The 20,984-nt window shown below is 48.6% G+C and overlaps 1 protein-coding gene across 1 annotated transcript in view; it reads right to left on the bottom strand.

Moving 5' to 3' along the window:
- Positions 1-3,113: 3,113 nt before the first annotated feature.
- Positions 3,114-20,984, bottom strand: part of COL15A1 (collagen type XV alpha 1 chain) — a 108,246-nt gene continuing 90,375 nt past the window's right edge. Inside the window, exons 30-41 of the mRNA XM_047066906.1 lie at positions 20,390-20,435; positions 18,181-18,261; positions 17,725-17,774; positions 17,521-17,622; positions 16,459-16,603; positions 13,073-13,137; positions 11,590-11,718; positions 11,383-11,442; positions 10,583-10,642; positions 6,640-6,825; positions 5,219-5,334; positions 3,114-4,196 (exon numbers count right to left, since the gene is read on the bottom strand). Coding sequence (XP_046922862.1) covers positions 3,983-4,196; positions 5,219-5,334; positions 6,640-6,825; positions 10,583-10,642; positions 11,383-11,442; positions 11,590-11,718; positions 13,073-13,137; positions 16,459-16,603; positions 17,521-17,622; positions 17,725-17,774; positions 18,181-18,261; positions 20,390-20,435 — 1,254 coding nt within the window. The 3' untranslated portion in view covers positions 3,114-3,982. The remainder of the gene's footprint in view (positions 4,197-5,218; positions 5,335-6,639; positions 6,826-10,582; positions 10,643-11,382; positions 11,443-11,589; positions 11,719-13,072; positions 13,138-16,458; positions 16,604-17,520; positions 17,623-17,724; positions 17,775-18,180; positions 18,262-20,389; positions 20,436-20,984) is intronic.

Genomic DNA, 20,984 nt, shown 5'->3' with positions numbered 1-20,984 from the left:
TCAGTGGGTTTGAAAAGTGGGAGCATCATCTGTCTTCCTACTTCCAAATCCAAACATAGTCCTGGGTTCAAAATCATTATTCAAAAAGTACTTCTGGGGGCTCCTGGGTGACTCAGTCAGCTAAGCGTCTGACTTTGGCTCAGGTCATGATCTCACGGTTTGTGAGTTCGAGCTGCACATCGGGCTCTGTGCTGACAGTTCAGAGCCTGGAGCCTCCTTCAGATTCTGTGTCTCCCTTTCTCTCTGCTCCTCCCCTGGTCTCTCTCTCTCTCTCTCTCAAAAATAAATAAACATTAAAAAAAACTTTTTAAAAGTATTTCTGAACAGATGAATGAATAAACAAAAGACCTACTTGATTTTTCTCCAAGACCTGATCTCGTATCTAATCTTCTTAAAATCTTCCCAAGGTGTGCCAATTGCAGAATCAAGTTCAAATGTCTTCTTTCAGAATTCAAGGCCAGTGTGATCTCACCTCTATCATCCACCACCACACACCCCACACTCAGCCCTTCCCTGGTGCTGTGTGTGTTGGAATTTTTATTGGTTTGCTTGTTTGTTGTTTTCTCAACTTTCTGAGTTCCCGTTTTCCAGTCATTGTAAGCCTCACGTTTTGGGTGGAGGATATGTTCTTTCTGCACAACTCATCTTGGGTGGAGCTGCCAATCCCACTTACAGGCACACAACACAGGTGGGACTGATCGCGTCCTTTCCAGGAAGTACTATAATCCCAGAGGGGAGAGGAAGTCTCTTCTCTGAGGCCAGTCTCTGGGGTGGTGGAGTAATATACGCCTGGAGCTGTCTGGGAACAACCTGTGCCACACGGAGAACTCTTGTTCCTCTCTGGAGGGAAGGAAGCCAAGTACAGACAGAAGCAGAAGCAAGAGAGCAGACACGCAGGCACACACACACACACACACACACACACACACACACACAGAACAGACTAAGTGACCACATCACGAGTCTGTTGCATCCCCCGCCCTTCTTCCTGGTTTCCAGAGCCGTTCCTTTTTGTTTGTTGTTTTATGTTTTTTGGCTTATGAATTCAATTTGTGTCTCCCTTACCGATGAGTATTCAGCTCTACTGTATTGCTGACAGTTCCCTGAATTCCGTGCTGTCTCCTTCTTGCACTCTCTACGGGTTCAGATAATGTAGTGCAAGCCATACGAAGTCCAGTGGGTGCAGGAAATTGGAGAGTGGCTCTTGGGATCCATCCTCCTCCTTTCCTCAGTTCCCCTTCAGACACCACCACATGGCCACGTTCAGCTTGGCAGAGAGTATCACCCTGGACCTTCTCCATGCTTTGTCTTCACCACCTCCCATACCCTCTCAGTCTCTTGGCTCCTCTTTGCCCTTCAAAGTCTGTCTCCTCACGGGGCCTGGCCCCTCATATATGTTGACATCTGCTTCCGTCCTTCTGGTTTTGCTTCTGGACAGGGGAACTTAGACACTGTGGGCTTCAGACCTTGATGCTCTGTGGACTCAGGGCAAGTATCCAAAGGCCTCCAGTGCTGTAAAGATGAACTACTGGGGGCATAGTTCCTTCCCCATTATTCCTGAGAGAATTAGCCCGTTTCCTGGTCTTGAGGTACATTCAGGAGTAAGCAAAGGCTTAGGGACCTTTCAGCCTCTGTTTCAAGTATGTGCCAAACACCTGAGGTGTTCAGAGGAGGAAGAATACAAACGGCAGACAGGTTCAGGGGACTGGGGGATGTCGAGGATGAAGCAGAGTCTGCACTGGCTATCAGCGAGTGGGTGAGGCTAGACGTAGACTGGTGATGGCTATCCCAGGATGGGGTGGGCCGTGAGCAACGGTCTTGCAGAGGCCTATGTGACTCACTTAAGTAACCATGAGGAGACCAGGCTGGTAGCCTTTGGCAAGTGACAGGAAAGCTGATGTTCACTGAAGGGTCTTGAATGCCCAGGATTTTAACCATCATTCTCCAAGACTGAAAGGGCTGGGGTTGATTCAGGGCCTCTTCCAGGAGGGCCGGTTGGTTATACCTACTCCCATGGAGAAAGAGCACTGGGAAGCCAGGGCATACAACTCAACCTCCCTTCCGGGAGTTAGCAGAAGGAGTGTCTGCTCCTTTTCACTCTCCCTGGCTGCTCTGTGACCTGTAAATATTGTCCTGCCTGCTCTGTGACCCAGGCCCATGGTAGGCTCTGACTAAAATGGATGACATCTTCACTTCATGACCTCAGGAGCCTCCTGTCCCTCTCCTGTCTCTGTTCCTGTCTGTACCAGGCACCTCCCAGCCCCCACTCACTTGGTGGATGGGCTGGTCCTCAACAATCCAATTCTGGGGCTTTCCAACCTATAGCTGTCTTTTATTCCATGACTCATTAGAGATTCTCATCACTCTTCCACTTAGGAAGCCCCTAAGTGAGGTTATGGGCTGTCTCCTTTTATTGTTTTGTCCTCAATTTCCTTCCTACCTCAAGGACTATTCGGGTGGATTCACGTTGCAGAGCTTCTGGGCCAGCCCAGCTGAATGGGAGGAAGTATCCCAGCATGCTCAGTGCCTGGTGATTCTGCTTCTCTGCAGGGTCAAGCCAAGAGCCAGAGCGCCACAGACTCAGAGCTGGAGGGAGCAGACAGGCGGCCTCGTGCAGTGGCTCCTTGCAAAGATCTGACACAGACCTACCACTCACCAGCTGGGTGACCCGAAACAAGGGACTTCCTGAGCCCTAACTTTTTTTTCCCATTTATAAAGTGGAGCTAAAAATACCTACCTTGCAGGGTTATTAAGAAAGGTAAATGGGCCTTATAATAAGTCTGATGTTTAATAACTGGGAGCTGATATGGTTATTTTATCCCAACCTCCTTGAAAAAACAAGGCGGGCTTGCCCAAGGTCACGCACTGCAACAGTCATAGTTCACCCTGTTTTCCTCGCTGGGGTCCTTCTGCCCTACCCCACGCTGCGCCCTCCAAGTGGGAGACAACAGGCAGGGGTGGAGGAGCGTGACGGGAAATGCTCCTGTTCTCTGATCATCTCCCGAGGGCTGTGGAGCAGTGGCAGGGTTAGCAAACCCACCCCAGGGCCACTTCCACATCAGTGGTGGAGAATAAAGGAACTAGGGGAAAAGAGTCAAACAGAAGAAAGCACCTGGAAAAGACGTTTTTATGTTCACTTACATGGAAAAAAATCAAAGCATATAGCACAAAGATATATGTGTCTCAGAAAATTCATCCTCATGAACCTGTTTGTTCAACGCCGTTATAATTCGAGAGTTGCCCCACGAAAGTCATAAAATCTGGGGCAGAGGGTGGGGAGGGCCTGCCAAGGGAAAGGTAGTCTTACACATTATTTCTTTTCTAGTTTCAGATAATTTGGAGTTTAACCTTTTCCAGCAAGTCGGAGTTATATAAACAGATGCCATACTAAAATATTGTGTAAAAATCTAAAACTCCTAAAGCATGATGGCAAAAATATTTTAGGAAATAAACATTAGGGTCTGGTAATATCAGAAAATACAAATAGGATCATTTGAGCAGTTCTGTGTCTCTGTATGAACAGCAAAGGACGGATGTATATTATGGATGTATGAAGAATAAAGCATTCGGTCTGCACATAACTTAGGGTAACATTTCTAAACACTGACTTTGTGAGAAAACATGAAGGACATCTTACACTCAACAGCAATGGTTAAAGGAAGAAATTACTTTCTGAAGGATGCAGTGGGCAGAAAGCCAAGGCCTTTGTTTTCAACTCGCTCTTAACCGTGCTGGGATGTGTTCACACTGCATGGGGTCTCCTGCAGAATCTATAGCACCGATAGATGGATCAGATTTTACTTTTGATCTGAGTCCTTTATGTCTTCAGTTTTGAGTGTATTGAGGTATGTTTTCTTTGGCTGCTGTTGTGACGGATGTGTAATAAACAATTAATATTTACAACATTTAAACATTTTCGATTTCAGTGTTGGCTCTTCACATAAGAAAAATTGGAAAACTCTTAAGAATCATTGGAGGGTCATTACTTCCTAGCATCTGTCATGAAACTGTTTTCGATACACAGAACAATTAGCCTATTAGCACAGCTATATGCTTTCTGGTCCAGAATCTTCCCTGTGCTCAGTGGGGAGGCCAGTCCCATGACAGCCATGTCGGCGGTTCGCCACGCTTCACAGTACTTATCCACAAGACGTACTCCATGGGTGCTGGAGCCGTGCCAGATGACCTTCTGGGGCCTGCAAAAGAATTGTGCCACGTTACTTTTGACATGTCACTTCTTTGTGGCCTATCCCATCGGTGAACAAACTGGCCTAAGTAATGAACCAAGTCAGACTCCTGAGTCCTTCATGGTCTGGCCCCACATCATGGTCAGACCCCACCACTTGGAAAGTTGCTCTTTTCGGCTAGCTGAACATCCTGTATTCCAACCAGACCCAGCTTGGACTTTCTCAGATCAGACTCTCCACTTTTGTGAATCTGAACCTTTGCTCATAAGGTCTCTTAGCCTGGAGTAGCTTCTCTCTCATTTTCAGATCAGTGACCCTTTCTCATCTTTCAAAGTCCATTAAATGCTTCCTTTTACAGGAAGCCCTCTTAACCGTCAGCCCCAAACAAGAACGAATCTTTCCTCTGTGCTTGTGTCATCTTATCTGTTTCTCCATTTTACAATCACAGTGTTCTGTCCAGAATTGTAGCTGGTTCGTGTCTGTCTTCCCCTGTAGACCATGAGCATTGTAAGGGCATGGGGTCATGTAGTTTATTACTGTGCCTTTCAGGGGGGGCATCAGGCCTGGCATAGGGTAGACACTGAGGAAAGCTTTGCCAGTTCGTTCTGATCTTAATGAGCACACGTATTGAAAGAATTAGAGCACAGCTCCCACAGCACAGGGTTAAAGGGTCACTAAGAACAGCGTTCCTTACCAGGTATCGAGTGCCTACTGCATGTTGGACAGTCTCATACTTACCATTTGATGCTCACAGCAATCCTAGGGGATAGATGTGATTATTTTGACCATTTTACAGACGAGGCAGCTGAGGCTCAGAGAGTGGGAGAACCTGGAAAGGTCCTTTATTAAGGTACTGGACTCAGGTCCCCTGGCTGCGAGGCCAGGACTCTCTCCATGGCCCTCAGCTGGCTCACTGAGGCTCAGTCTAGCAACAGCCCAGAGGGGCAGCTGGTAAAAGCATTGCATTGTTAGAATGTCTCTTAAAGCAGTCTATAGCCCCATATACTTTGAGGGCTTCTACCCTTACTTACCAGGAAGGATCTGTCATCACGTCTCGGCCATCAAACGAGTATATTGGAACATGTGTATTGAACTGACCTCCGTGGCCAGAAAAAATTGAGTCCCAATTATTGAAAAGTACTTGGCCCTATGGAGATAGAAATGCTACATTGGAATTCTTCTGCCATCAGCCTGCAAATGGACTGGCTATTTATTCATTCTTCAAGGCCCGCACACCACCTCACACCAAAGCCACCAGCCCCAATCCCAGAGCCTGGACAGAGTGGGAGTTCAGGAGCTGTTTGTGGTTTGAGTTCATCATCCATCCCTGAACCCTTTTGGTTTTATGGTCCTATTTCTTGTGGTAATTTCTCTTATCATATGTGTATGAAGGCTGCTCCCCAACCAAAGTGTGTTTCACGTCTTCACTAATTTTTATCTTAAAAATTTTATACATATACACCAAACTCCAAATCTGTGCCAGGCCTATGTCAATCTACACTGTGGGTGATACAGAGATGACTCTCTTACTTCTTTTCCTGAAGGAGCCCAGTTGCCTTCAGTTATTTGTATTCCAAGAATACCAACAATTTGGGTGAATGTGGCAGAAGAGAACCTCAGGAGAAGGGGTTATGGGAGCTATGGGGTCAGGATGGAACTTGCTAGCCTCAAGGTACCAAACTGGAGCACTGGGGTCACAGGGACTTAAGGGTCTCAAAGCACTTTTGAGATATGGGGAGAGGTCAGGATCCAGGATGGGTCTGAGCAGTAACTGAGCTGTCCCTCTGTAGCCTTAAAGGAGCCGGCTATTTCCATGGAATAACGGGAGGCCTACAAGGCCCTGCCTGGCCAGCGAAAGGGGGAAGAGAAATGTCTGGCAGGTTTGGGCAGCTTAGATATGCGGAGAGGACCAAAGTAGGGTGCAGGATGACGTGGCTCCGCTCTGGGACCAGTGCTAAGTAGCTCTTCTCTGGTGCCATCCAGTCAATGCCCTACAGAAAGCAGCCTCGGGCAGAACTGACGGCCCTGGACTGCGAGTCAAGGAAAGGAATTCTGGTTGGTAGTGACTTCCGGGCAAACTCTTTTCTCCCTCTGAGCCTCAGTTTCCTCATCTGACAACCTGAGGAAAGAACAACTCCCTCTTTTATTGGAAGCATCTGTTACGATAATGGATATACAGTAAACATTTTAAGAGGTATGTAAGCGAAAGAGGGGATTATTATTCCTTCCTTTTGTCTGCCCCAAGAGTCGTACTGTCCAAGGGCCACTGTAAATACAAGGAAACTGAGGCACAGAGAGGTTAAACTGACCCACCCAAAGTCACATAGCCAATCAGAGGCAGGTGAGGTCTCAGACCAGCACACTTCTGAAGATGTCAGGAAGTGGCAGTTGCCTACAGATTCTGTGGAGACCAGTGTGCCCGGAAGACAATGGGAAGAATATTTATTTTTACCTTGAGGTTCACTATTGGAAGGCTATATCTCTCTGCTTTCCTCACAACCGTGGAGAGGTCTTGCAAATGGGACGATAAGAATGCTCGATAGGTGGACAACAGTCCTGCAGCCCTGGCCTGCTGGAAGCACTGAAAGTCAGCTCGAATGTCTCCAGAAAATGGCGTGTTCAGAGCGACCAAGTGCAGCTGAAAAAGGGAAGTGAGAGAAAAGACAGTGCAGTTAGTTAAAAAGCAACCCCAACCCCACACCCATCTCATGTTCCTAGTAAGATCCCAGACTTGCTGGGATGGAAGGCGCTAGAGGTCATCATATTCAGCCTCCACCTGACAGTGGCATTCCAGCCCCAGCCTGACCATCTCCAAGGCAGGAGAGCTCAGATCCCAGGCAGGCTGCTTCAGCTCTCTGAACAGCTCTAAATGGTGGAAATTTCTTCCATATATGAAACAAAAAACAAAACAGAGCACTTCAGAGATCTGAATCTAGTGTGCAGGCCATTTGCTGGAAGCTTCTGGGTATGTCCTAGTTCAGCTTCCAGGAGGGTTTTGAGTGGCTCTGGTCCTGGATCCCAGAGCTACACCAAGCTTTCTGACCTTGCCCTTTCTTCTACTTCCCCAGTAGGCCTGGGGCTGATTGTGAGAGGCCCAGAGGGAAAGGCACTGAAAGGAGAAGGTCATGACATTTATAGCTAAGACTGCTGGGCAGACCCTTTTAGAAACTAGGGGTCGCACAGTAATTCTAGCCTTGCATTCCTGCCACTTTGGTCAGCAGCCAAAATAAAAGTCCTTCCATAGTCTTGTTTTCTCCCACACTTCCTCCCTCAAAACCCATCCCTCGTTCCCGGCCTTTGTGCTGTGCCTTCTGGAATAATACATTCTGTGGCATGTGTCCAGGAGCGGTCTTTTCCCTCCTCGATGTCACCTCAGGAGTGGCTGTCCTCTCACCAGCATAGAGCTGGGAGGGCTGGTGCAGACCCTGTGCCCAAGTCTCCAGAAAAGAAAAATATTTCAAATGATCTCAAACCAAAGGGCATGCAAATGAGCCCTGTGTGGCGAGGTGGGAGGTGGTCGGTGTTTCTCTCCGCACATCTGCACTGTCTCTCAGGTCTGAATGAGACCCGGCACCAAGCGTCTCTGTGGCCCAGCCCCAAGTGCCACCATATTGGCACTCTCCTGCTCCTCCAGCGTCCACCCGGTTGGGCACAGCTTGCCATGAAGTACAACATCCAGACTGCTCCACACAGTCCCTGCCCGTCTGTGGACCTTCTTCTCCATTTCACCATCCCCTTCCTGCCCCATTTTGAAGAGAACAGACTCCAAGCTCGCAACATCCCCCAATTTCCTCCTTTTTATTCTTCCTTGTTTTGCCTGTATCACCAGGCTGGATAGAGGTCCAGGTCAAGCACACCACCCCTTCCAACTGAGACAAGACTTCCCCTGCAGCCCTCCTAGCAGCAGCCCTTAGCATGGGGAGGGGGCTACAGCATGCTGCTCACTCACCACGACCACCTCCAGGCCACCGGACTTGTTGTCTCACATACAAACTCTCTCTTCCTCCCTCCCATGTATCTGCAGACTGTAGCACCTGAGGCAAGAGGCCCTCTGGTCTCATCATCTTCCAACCAGTGGGTTTCTGGTGGCCACACCCAAGGGCAGTCACAGGAGGATGGTGTCCCCATACCAGGGGACACCTAGGAAAGGTGCAGAGGTGAGCACAGGGCTTCCCTGCCATGCCTCCAATCCCACCTGTCTCCACTTCTCTTTCCTTAAAAAAATACATAGAGAACTGTCTGGAATGATGGCTGTTTCTGAATGGTGGGACTGGGGGCTTTGGTGCCCTCACGTCTATATTTCTCTAAGTGCCAGAACATTTTTTATGACGAACACACTATCATTTTTATGAAGACAAGAATGTTTCAACAATCAAATGTTAAAAGCGTGAGTCTGTGGATGGTTGTAGTTTTGGTAAAGTTACAGCCATGTCCCGTTTCCTTCTCCATTCTTTTTATTTATCGTCCAAATGTTCTAAAAAAACAGATTACTTTAGAATTTATAAAATGTTATTTTAAAAATCCTTCAGCCGCTGCCCTAACTTCTCCCCTTCACGGCTGAGCTTTTGGTAGGGTTACCTACACACGCCTCTCTTTCCTCACCTCACCTCCCATTTATTCCTCAAGCAGAGGGAATCTCGTTGGCATCCCCTCACGCTCCAGAAATGCTTTTCTCTGGCTTCTAAATTTGGAGAACACCATTTAGTTCTTTTGATGGACCTCCTGGAAGCATGTGACGTGGCTGGCTTCTACCTTGTTTGGCATTCTTTCTTCCTCTCTGGCTATGGCTTCTATTTGTTCTCACGTTTCTTCCATCAGTTCCTTTTGCTTCTGCTCCTCACAGTCCAAACTCTTCTCAGGGTGCAGATTCTCTTTTGGGAATCCTAGCGCCCTCCGTCACCATTGCCAGGGCTCGGTTGAAGACTCCCAGATCTGTATCTCCGGATAAGGCCCCTTATCTGCCTCCCTCCGGGTGGCCTCCACTCAGGTCTCCTACAGGTGCCCGCACTCAGTGGGCCCCGGATGAGGTCCTGCCTGACAAGTAGCAGCACTGCAGGAAACCCATTTCTGGTGGCTGCCGAGCCCGTGGCTTGTTTTTCGAAAATGTCCCCACAACGCTCGCTAAAAAGAGTGGCCTTAGGTCATTCAATCTCCTTCTCTTGGCTGCTGTTGATCTGGCTGGGAGTGGGCAATTAGCCCAAGAGGACCCATGTAGACTACCTCTCCCCAGACTCTGAATGGGGTGAGGTAGCACTGGGCTCTGCAGCTGCAAGATCACATGGAGCGGAGGCCAGGATCAGCGCCATGGCAACCCAAAGTGGTGTGTGCAAGCTTTGTGGATGTAACCTACATCTGCGCGTTGGGGTGGGGGCGGAAGGGAGGCGGGAAGAAAGACCCTTGCAGGAGCTGGTCTGTAGAGGGAGAGGAGCAGACTAATAGCAGGGACAAGAGTCCACAGACCCAGTTGTACTTCCTGCAATTGAGTGCCAGGAGGTTCCTGCAATTATCTGAACAAAATCTTCACGTAAGCTAGTGAAGGAAAAGAGTCAGAATTTTAATTCCGGTAACAAAATGATCCTTGGGAAGGAAACCAGCACCACTCAATTACCCAAGCAGAAACCTGGGCATCATTCCTGATTTCCCTCATCCTTGCCGCCCCGTTTCCATACCAGTGACCTAATCTGTCACTCTCCTATCTCCTTAATTTCTCTCCAATCTTCCTACTTTTCTACATGTTCACTGCTGTGATCCTGGTTCAGATAAAACAACAGCCACCTAACTGTCTTTGGGCCCCTGGTCCTGTTCCCTCCAACTCATTTGTACACTGTAACCAAGATAATTTCTCAAATGCCAATCTTATAGACCCTTTTCTTGTTTAAGACCCTTCAGTGGCTGCCCAGTGCCCACTGGAAAAAGTCAAAGTCCTTAGCTTGGCTTACCAGCTCTTGATGACAAGTCTCTGCCTTCTGCAGACTCACCTTCTCCCTTCTCTACCTTGAGCTCTGCCTCTTCGACCAGACTGACATACTTAAAACTACACAAAAGCACACTTCTCTCTCTTGCCTCCCTCTGTTCCAAATCCCCTCTGCCTCAAATGCCCACTCTCTACCCCCCACCTGGGTCCCTCCTTCTCTCAGCTCTCCTTCAGGCCTTAGTGTAGAGGTCACCCCCTCTAAAGATGCCAGAATTCTTTGATGTTCCTCACACCCCCAGCCCCCTTTGTTGGCCTTGCCCCAATGACTTACCACACTACTGTAACTACCTGTTTTTTTGTTTGCCCCTCTCTCTAGTCTAGATGCACCTTGAGGGTGGGAACTGCGTACCACGCACGGGGTCTAGCACACAGTAGACACATAGCTCAGCATCTGCAGGATAAATGCATGAATTATACTTACTGCAGGCCTCTGGTAATTGACACTTGACAGAGACATCAGTGGAGGCTGTGGCTGATGGGGCTGTTATGGGAAAGACGAAAACAAACAGTCCTGAATATGCATTCAAACTGTTCTTCAGAGTACACGGAGGTTCAAGAGTGATGTCTCTTGAATAGATACTTTAAATAGCTTGCCATTGTTTTGGGGGCCGCTCTTAATTGCCAAGAGTTTCATGTCCCCATGCAGAAATGATCCTCAGAAAGGGAGGGGATATTCTCAAATCTTTTACAGAGAACACTGAACCAAGGAAGAGGAAGACCCATGTTTCATAGTCAACACATTCACTTAATAGAACAGTCAACTCTTCAGAGCCTCGGTTTCCTCAGCTGCAGAATGGGGATGACAAGGCCTGCCTCAAAGGGTTGCTGTGGGGCTGAAAAAGGGACAATGGAAGCTGCCAACGTTCCCAGGCAAAGAAATCTCAGAGTGCAAAAACTAAAGGGCTCTTCTAGATTGCTTATGCCGGCCATCATTTCACGGGTAAATAAACTGAGGCTGAGAGTGGGCAAGCCTCTTGCCCAAGAGGATTCAGCTATGATGTGGAAACAGCAGCTCTCCTGCCTCTGGGTCCAGTTCTTCCTCTGCTCTACTAACGAGAACATTCTGTTGGCACTTGGCAATCTCTGGGCTTCCACCAGATACTAAACCATGCAGAGCTGGCTGGCCAGAGCTTGGAGAGCTTGCTTCTGGACAGCAAGGGGGACTCAGAAGCTGCTGCTGCTGAGGGAGGGAGCGAGAAGTCAGGCAGGGCAACCACTCACATTGCTGGAGAGCGCAGGAGGCGGTGGGCTGTCCTCGGGAATGGGGATCAGTTCTCCCAGCTTAAGGAAAACAGGACATTGAAAATGAGACATCAGCTAGAAACTGTTGGGCTATTTTCAAAACAGAAAAATGGTGCTTCCAGGGGTCGATTGTTATTTTTAAGAGTGGATTTGGAGGCATTTTGTTAAGAGAAGCTTAAAAATTACCTGCAATTTCTTCCACCCATCTCGGACACGAATAAAGAAGTCCGTGCTGTCCCTCAGGTAGATGAACGTCCCTTCGATAACCAAATGTGCTTTCTGCAGCATATCATCCATGCTGCTAAATGCCGTAACCTGTCAGGAAATTTTAAATTCCAGACAGTGCAGTCACCATTAGAGCGGTGGTACCATCTGAAAAATCGGCCTTTGCAAATGCAAACAGGCGCCATCCCCCGAGAGCCAATGAAAAGGCTCACTGTGCCTTAGAGAGACATGTACCTTGGTTAATAACCAAATGATATTCTTTTCGAGGAAACGAAAACATGAGTTGGCTTAGAACATAAATCGAAACTGTAATAAATAAATGAGAACAGAAAGATAATATTCCGTGAGCGCAAAGACATTAAAAAGCTGTAAACAGAGTTATCTTTGTGGAGTCTTGGCATTAGCGAAGTCGCGGGTGAGCTCTGCGAAAAGCACACTTCCTTTGTGTGAGCCGCTTAGCAGCACTGACGTTAATTGCGTTTACCTCATGCTACTCCTTAAAGAGTTTCAAGTTTGTTTTCATTGGGAATAAGAAAGGCAAGCCAATGAGCGATGCCAGTTAAGTTTTGAATCCGTTTTGCCCAGCTGGGTAGTTGTAACATTAAATACATGATAGAAAATCGCGGTCCGCAATTTGTCTAGGAAATGGCCGAAGATTCGACATCCATCTTGGCAAATCCAGGAGCAGACATAGAAGCTGCAGAAATCTATCGAAAAGCATCAAGTCTTAAAGAAATTATCAGTCCAAGAGAGCTTTTACTTTTCGTTTCAACTGAGAAAGATTATAAAAAATTAATTTTCACCTAGCCTTGAAAATAATGACTTTGTGCAGCAAGATGGCTCGGAAATCCCCCAAAGACGCCAGATATCAAAATTCCGTCGTCTGCTGGACGGTTTTTTCATCTGGCAGCCAAATTTTCCTGTTAAATCCAGCCAAGATCCAAGAGCATTCCCAGGACTCCTGACATCCTTGTGAGGTATTTGTCCCCCTTCCTGTGCATCATAATAGGGTCTGAGTGCTACCACCCCCTGCGCCAGTGGTGTGTAGGGTGATGAATGTGCAAGAGCCATCCTCTGGCAGGAGAGAGAAGGCTGAATTGCCCAGGGCCAATCTGACCAGCACAGGACCTGCTGCCATATTGTTTCTACTCTCGTGCTTATGTTTTTTGATGTAATACAATCGGTTCCTGTTACAGTCTAGTGAATTAAGGATCAGGAGCGTGGAACCAAAATCATCAATGGTTTTGTAGTCTGTATCTTTTTACTTAATAAGTCACCTACAGAGGTAATACATGCCCTCCGAATGTGGAGTTGTACCGATTCTATTGCCATGGAGGCCTAATTCTTACATAAGAAGTGTGCCGGCCCCTAAACGCTACAGCTGAAGTTCTAAGTAAATCCACCCAGAGCAGAAGAGAGAATACACACTGATAATAACACTGACCAGGTTTCTGGATCCGGGAAGCCCTGGCTGTCCTGGAGGGCCGGGTGGGCCTGGAAGGGCCACAGCTAAGACAAAGCAGAAAAGACAAGTTACAAAAAAAGCACGCTCTCTGAAAAGTGCCTCAGATGTCTGCTGGTCACTGAGGGGAGTGTTCACCACCCCATTCGGAGCTCTGCACTTTGCAACTGCATCTTGTAGGGGGCTGTGGGCCCAGCCTGGGACTCTGCCACATTGGCAGGTTTGGGAGAGATCTGGGGTTCTTGACTGTAGCCTTGCAGGAAGCCACGCTAGGACTTCTGGGTTTTGTAAGTGAATAAATTATTGGTGCTTCTGTTGTTTATATAGGTCAGTCTGTGCTGAGTTTCCAAATATGTCCTGACTCACGCAAGTTACTTCACCCTAGAGACAAGCCAGTAACTGCTACACAGAGGCCAGCAGGCTCAGAAAGAGGAAGAAAGGTGCTGGGGCTGCAGGAGGACGGGGTAGTGCAGCGACAGTTTCGTCACCTGTGAAATGTAAACAAGCGTTTCTCCTTCACTGGGCTGAGGTGAGAACCGAGAAAAGATACACACTACATAGCACCCAACCAGGGGCTCTCAGCGTTTGAAGAGTCAGTGCCCTCTTCCCCTAGAACAATGCACATAGCTGTGCTCTCCTTCTACCTCTGTAACCTCCCAAAATCTGCAAAGCTCTTGGCAGTGAAGGATGTTTTCACAAGTCCCAGTAAAATTACTGTACGAGATTTTCCAAGTCACGTAAACAGGTCTGCAGTTCTGGCACAGGACCTGAAAATCACGACATAGGTGGTGAACGTCTAGTGAGGGGAGGGTCAGAGGACTTGGATTTGGACCCCAGCCTCGTCTCCCACTAGGATTTGTGACCTCGAGCAAGTCTCTAACCTCTCTGAGCCTCAGTGTCTTCATCCATGAAATGAGTTTTATAGTAATATCCATTTCCTCTCCCTCCCGGGGTTGCTGTGAAGATTAAATGGGATAATTGGTATGAGAGCATTTTGTAAACTGTGGGTTGTGGGCATTACGTGAGGGGCAATCCTTCAGCGAAGCGAGGAGCCGTGGGCAGCATCCCATACAGAGCTGCTATGAACAACCGATTCTCCACATCCTGTAATATCCTTCCCCCTCCTGCAACTCCTGCTCATCCTTCAAGGTTATGTTGGCACCTGTGGTTTTATCTGCCTAGCACCTTCCTTTTTTGTGGGACTAGTATCCTCACCCTCTCTTGAGATCTTCCCCATCCCCTCTACCACCATTTGGATTCAGGAGGCACTGACTCGTTGTTATGTGACCGCACCTTCTGGCCACAGGTGACTGGCCCAAGGTTGGGTATCTGGGCCATGATGGGTTAGACAGAATTCGATCCTATGTCCTCCACCCCAGGACCTCACAAACTAACACCAAGAAGGAAGGCCAAGATTTCTAGCTGATTGTGGAAGCTCTGAGTTGTCAGTAACCATATTTCCCTTCATGCAGAGGATGTGGTCTGTGGTGAAGAAGCATGAAGCTAGCATACAGAGAGAAGCCATGACAAGAGATGGCCAGAGAATCCTCACAGGGGTTGAGTCCCCGGTTCCGGCTGTGCCTGAGGTCCCGCTGCATGCCGGCCCCTCGGATAAGTTAATGATTCACCTCCTTCACGTCCAATAAATCTCCCTTTTGCTTAAGCTAGTTGGAGTTACATTTCCTTTTTTTTTTTTTTAATTTTAATGTTTTATTTGTTTTTGAGAGAGAGACAGAGACAGAGAGCAAGCAGGGGAGGGGCAGAGAGAGTGAGAGGGAGACACAGAATCCAAAGCAGGCTCCAGGCTCCCAGCTGTCAGCACAGGGCCTGATGCAGGGCTCGAACTCATGAACCCTGAGATCATGACCTGAGCCGAAGTTGGATGCTTAACTGACTGAGCCACCCAAATGGCCCCCACCCATTTTTTATTTGAGGAAGTGAGGTAGCTATGGGTAAGGAGAGTTTTTATAGAGTTAGAATCAGTGCTGGTCCTCAAGTCCCTTAAGGGCCAGGCATTGACAAAGCAGTCAAGGAGTTTCCACCCACACATGAAAAGACGTTCCACACCATTAGACCTCAGGGAAAGGCACCGCAGGATATCACTGCACGTGAATGAGTGATGGCTGGAATAAACAATATAGGACAATAATAAGTGTTGGTGAAAATGAGGAAAGCCTCGAAGCTTTGTGCACTGCCAGTGGGAACGCAAAAATGGCACAGCCACTTTGGAAAGCAGGTTAGCAGTTCCTCAAACAGTGAAACAGAGTGAACATACATTCTTCCACCCAGCAATTCCACTCCTGGGTAAACACCCAGGAGAGCTGCAAACATATGTCCACACAAAGACTTGTGCATGAATGTTTACAGCAGCGTTATTCTTTTTTTTTTAATTTTTAAGTTCATTTATTTATTTTTGAGAGAGAGAGAATGGGGGAGGGGTAGAGAGAGAGGGAGAGAGGAGCCTGATGCGGGGCTCGGACTCACAAACCATGAGATTATGACCTGAGCCGAAACCAATAGTCAGACACTTAACCAACTGAGCCACCCAGGCATCCCTACAGTGTTATTATTAATAGCCAACAAGTGGAAATGACCCAAATGTCCACCAACTGATGAATGGATAAACAAAATGTACTATGTCCACACAGTGGAAGATTATTAAGCCATAACAAGGAATGAAGTACTGACACATAATACATCATGGAGGATGCTGAGTGGAAGAAGCCAGACACAAAAGGCCACACATTGTTATTATCCCATTGATAGGACATGTCTAGAGTAGGCAAATCCTGAGAGATAAAAAGTGAATCTTCAGGTGCCCACGTCTGGGGGGAGGAGAGAAAGAGGACTGAATGCTAGTTGGTGCAGGGTGTCTTTCTGGGGTGATGAAAATGTTCTGGAATTAGAGACAGGTGATGGCTGCGTAACCTTGTGAATACATTAAAAACCACTGAACTGTACACTTTAAATGGGTGAATTTTATGGCATGTGAATTACACATCAATTTTTTAAATTTTTTTTTCAACGTTTTTTATTTATTTTGGGACAGAGAGAGACAGAGCATGAACGGGAGAGGGGCAGAGAGAGAGGGAGACACAGAATCGGAAACAGGCTCCAGGCTCTGAGCTATCAGCCCAGAGCCTGACGCGGGGCTCGAACTCACGGACCGCGAGATCGTGACCTGGCTGAAGTCGGACGCTTAACCGACTGCGCCACCCAGGCGCCCCTACACATCAATTTTTTAAAAAAAGGAAAGAAAGAAAGCTCCAACCTGGAAATAGCTCTCTGTCATACAGTGTGGCTCTGACATGCCTGCCCGATATGGTGACCCTGAGCTCAACAGCAGGGACGGCATTCACAGTACTAACCTGCTCCGAGGATAGCTGGTGGTCCTGGTGGCCCTGGGGGGCCCGGTGGCCCAGGTGAACCAGGTCTTCCAAAGCCAGGAGGCCCAGGCAGGCCAGGAGCACCAGGGGGTCCCTGGGGCCCGACGACAGTCTCCCCTTTCTGCCCCTGTCAAGGCAAGAGCACAGTAACAGAAGAGAGAAAGCAACTGTAAGTCCCAGTAATCACTGTAAGTCCCAGCTCTTCTTTGTGTGAGGATGTTTGTAAAAAGTCAATAAATACGAGCTATTGCTATCATTATCCTCCAATCTGGGCACAACTCAGGTGTAAGACCTAAAGAACAGCAACCCAGTCATTATGTTCAATGTCACTGCATACAACCCCAGAGAGCCCTGGAGTCGGGAGGGCCCAGACTTTGCATTTCACAGATTAAGAAACCCAGGCACAGAGAGGGGATAGGGCTTGTCCAAAGTGTCAAAGCAAATTAGCAGCAGAGGTAGAAGTAGAATCCTGGTCTCCTGGCTTTGCTGGAGTCTGCCCTCATGGTGAGCTCTGCCCAGGACCAGGGTTTGCTTCTGGTTCCTGAGGGTCATGATCTGGTCATAATCTCACTGGAGACATAACTTGAATTTCTCTTGTGAGCTGGAGAAACCTGGCGTCCTAAGAAGACCAAGCCTATCTAGGGGCTCCTTCTTTCGTGAGATTTCAGAAGAATCAAATAGCCCCTCTAAAAATATCTCCCTCACCTTCCATTCTGCCTTTATTATCTGATATGTTCACCATTAGTTAGTAACTCCTTGGGTTGAGCAAATTTTCCACCGTTGACATGAATAAGGCTGTGTGGTTAATGACCTGGAAGTTACCTGAACGCATATGGCCATGGCCAGCTCCCTTTCCTCCATGGTCCTCAGCCAACATCCCTATTGGTAAGTAAATACGAGGGAGAGAGGCCGATGCCCAACTCCTATCTCCAGCTTGTGGTGCTGTGACAGACCCTTGACTCTCCAACTGCCTAGTCCCACTGGGGTGCGTCAGGGAAGGCTGTGATTCACTGAGGAAAATGGCGAGGAAAAATCACTACTTACAACCAGGCCGGGACTTCCTGGTAGTCCTGGAGGCCCTGACACAAAGAAGTCACCATGAGAGTCTCCTTTTTCTCCTTTGATCCCCCTGTCTCCATTCTCCCCCTGCAAGCAGAGAACATTCAATAAGAGTAAGGCTAACCAGTGCATACCGTGAGCTCGAGAACTTGGAAACACAGGCCAAATGTCTGGTAGAGAGATACTCACCTTCAAACTGTTTAGAAGGTATCTCAGGTAAGTCGGGTCCACTGGAGGGCCTGAAAAAGAAGTCCTGTGTAAAATTCACCACCGTAATCTCAGAAATTCAAAAATAAACTCTCCAACTTGGCATCCATCATTATTCCCCAGTGGAAGTGCCCCCACATTGGTTTAGCTAACAGAGTGGGCACTGGCCTTGGAGGCAGAAACGAGTCCTTGGCTGGGCCCCACAACCCAGACACTGTGGGATCCTGAGCATGTCACTGGCCCTCTTTGGGCCTTGCTTTGCACAGGAACTTCTGGTCTCTTTTGACAGTGTTCCATCTTGGACCCACGACTGGGTCTCTCTAGAACTCCATGGAGCTTGTGGTCAGGGTGGTAATATAATCCGTCTTACTTTCTAGCTCAGCTGGATTTCTCAGGAACAGAAATCAAAGGCAAGATCCAGAACAAGGGATAAAATACCTGGTGGTCCCTGGGCCCCCTGGTCGCCTTTTTCTCCTTTTGAGCCGGGAAGACCCCAGGATCCTTTTTCTCCTTTAACACCTGCCATCAAATACACATATATTTTATATATATATAAAAAAATACTGCGGAAAATCAGCTTCATTCTATATAAAACGTTTCTGTGACAAGTTTTCAAATTGAGCCCTTTTAGCAAAGTCCACTCAATAAACAAAGGCCTATTGAGGGTATGAAATCGTTTGCTAAATTATGGGGAGGGCAGAGGTAGATACATCAGATGCAATTCCTGACCTTCAAAAGCCCGGTCTCTGTGGGAAGATGGACACGGTGAAGGGTAATGTGAAGCAGGAGGCAGTAAGTGCTGTCTCTAAGGTGCCAGCAATGCACAGTGGGGGCCCAGCAGAAGCTACAGTTAACTCTGTCTCAGACAGCTTCGTGCACACAGCCTGAGGGCTCAACACCCAGTCAGGCCTCCAGTCCCATCTCATCTGTGTGTGTGTGTGTGTGTGTGTGTGGCATGGTGGGATAGGGGAGGAGGGGAACCTTCCAGGTTCCCTCAGAGGACCATAAGGGTGCGAAGTATTCCATGCACAAAGTTGGAAGGATGCCAACTGTGTACCCCACCACTACCCCTCAGGATTTGTGAGAAGCACTCTCTCTCTCTCTCTCCAACTCTTTTATAGCGGGGGAGAGGCACGGAGGGAGCCTTCCAGAAGTTCAACATTGGGAAAGGGAAGCAATCCCCTTTCCCCACTTTGATGGGTGGGGTAGACACTAGATCTCCGAATTCCCAGTTCCCAAGAGATGAGACAGATCGACCCAGCAGTGCTCTCGGGCCGAGAGATGGGGTTTGGGTGCTCAGGCTTCCCGGCACGGGAGGAGTGTGAGTACCAGAGGCCCAACGCCACCAGCTGGGGGTCCCCTGGGAGATGCAATCACAGGGCCAGGGCGGCAGCGCCTCCACCCTCCCTGGTGAGATCACAGGAGTGGTGAAGCCCAGAGAAGGGGATGGTGAGCTCAATCACCACCACCGATGTGGCTGCTTATCTCACGAAGCGGGAGTAACAACCACCAGTAAGTAGCAGGACACAGGCTCACCAGGGGCTGTCCTGTCCAGAAAGGTCTCTTCCCTCCCCTGTCTCCCAGAGTGGTCCCGTGGGGATGGGGGAACCACCAGGGATCTGAGACAGCAAATCCAGCTCTACCCCGCCTCCCCAAGGTCCCCCTTGCACCAGGGGCAGGGGGAGCCTTGAACTGGATCTGAGCATGGAGGGTGGAAACAGTCTGGACCTTATAACCAAAACCAACAGAAAACCCACGGGGCCAGATATCATCAGGAAGACCACAGCCTGGCGGGCCATGGACAACAGAGCAGAGCCAGAGGTCAGCATTGGGGAAAAAATGACTTTTCCCTGTTTAAACTGCAAGTGCTCAGACCTCTCAGTCTGAGGGACACACAGAGGGAGAGAGAGTGTGGGGACAGGGGACAAGAGCGACTGCTCCCCTGCAGACTCCTGTCTCCTGGCCTATGCCCCTTGCTGACATTTACTAATCGGACACCTAGAGCCAGCACCTCTCACACTTTCCTGTGCAGACACAGTAGGGGGCTTAAAGTGCAGCCTCTGATTCAGCAGGTCTGCAGTGGATCTTACACTTGATCTTAGCCCAAAGGCCCGAGAAGCGATTGAGACGCCGCATTTCTAACACGCCTCCAGGAGATGCTAATGCTATTGGTCCAAAAACACTTTGAAGCAAAGGTCTTCTGAGCTCCCATAGCCCTTCCCTGTATTAGTTCTTGGTATATTACATTAGAATGACTTTTAAAATAGTTCTATCTAAGGGAGTCTAAGGGCCCGGGTGGCAAGAATGGCGTAGGATTCATCTGCCCAATGCACGGGATAGATTCACGCACTATGGTCTCGGTGGATGCTTTATGAACAAATTAACAAATAAACAGCCAACCTGAGTACTTCCTGCTGGCTGGAAGTCCCAGCCACGATGTATAGAATATACAGATGTGTGACAAAACCGAAGAGAGGTGCCCAGTCCCACAGCGCTGGCTCAGCTACCCCTGATCCCACCACACGCAGCCAGATCTTCCCCACCATGAGTCTTAGGTCCAGCACTGGGAGTGGAGACCACCTTCTGCAGAGCTACAAGGGTCTGGAAAAGTCCCACAGAAACAGAAGGTAAAGAAGAGAAGCTGTACCATGAAAGGTGATGAGTTCTGAATTCCCAGGATGAGTGGTATCAACCTGGAGAGAGAGAAAGGCAAGGTCATAAGGTGCCAACCGTGTCCTGGTGTTTGCATCCACAGGCAGCTGCCACTGTCCCCTGTCCCGGGGGTGTGTGGTAGGAGGCACAATGTCACGGAGTCAGGCCTTTCTTTGGCTCTGGAACCCCCAGAATCCCAGGAGCCCTCATTGCACAGGCATCCCAGGCCTTCAACCGGGGGGGCCCATTATGCAGCCAGCGGGGGGAGGTGAGACCTACTGGTTGAACAACTGTGCGAAGGGAAAGCCCAAAGCTGCAAGACAACAAATCCCGACGGTGTTGATTTAGCCAACCCAGAGCGTTCTTGGCCTGCTTTCTTATCATTTAGGATTGATTCATGTGAGAGGTCAAGCATCCCAGTGAGTGACGACCCAGGTGTGAGGCTACACAGCCATTAGCTTTGCTACGGTGTATAACCAAGGATGTGCATAATGAACAGGAGCTGATAACGGTAGTGGTAACGAATAACGGGGGGTTATCATTTGGTTGGAAGGGGTATTCTAGACTCCCCATTAAGTGCCAGGGGTCTG

The sequence above is a fragment of the Lynx rufus genome, unplaced genomic scaffold (genome assembly GCF_022079265.1).
Source record: "Lynx rufus isolate CCGP_SWC_20201006 ecotype Redwood Valley unplaced genomic scaffold, mLynRuf1.p SCAF_10, whole genome shotgun sequence".
Taxonomy (NCBI): Eukaryota; Metazoa; Chordata; class Mammalia; order Carnivora; family Felidae; genus Lynx; species Lynx rufus.
Note: the sequence above shows the minus strand (reverse complement) of the source record. Positions and strands in the feature narration are given on the sequence as shown.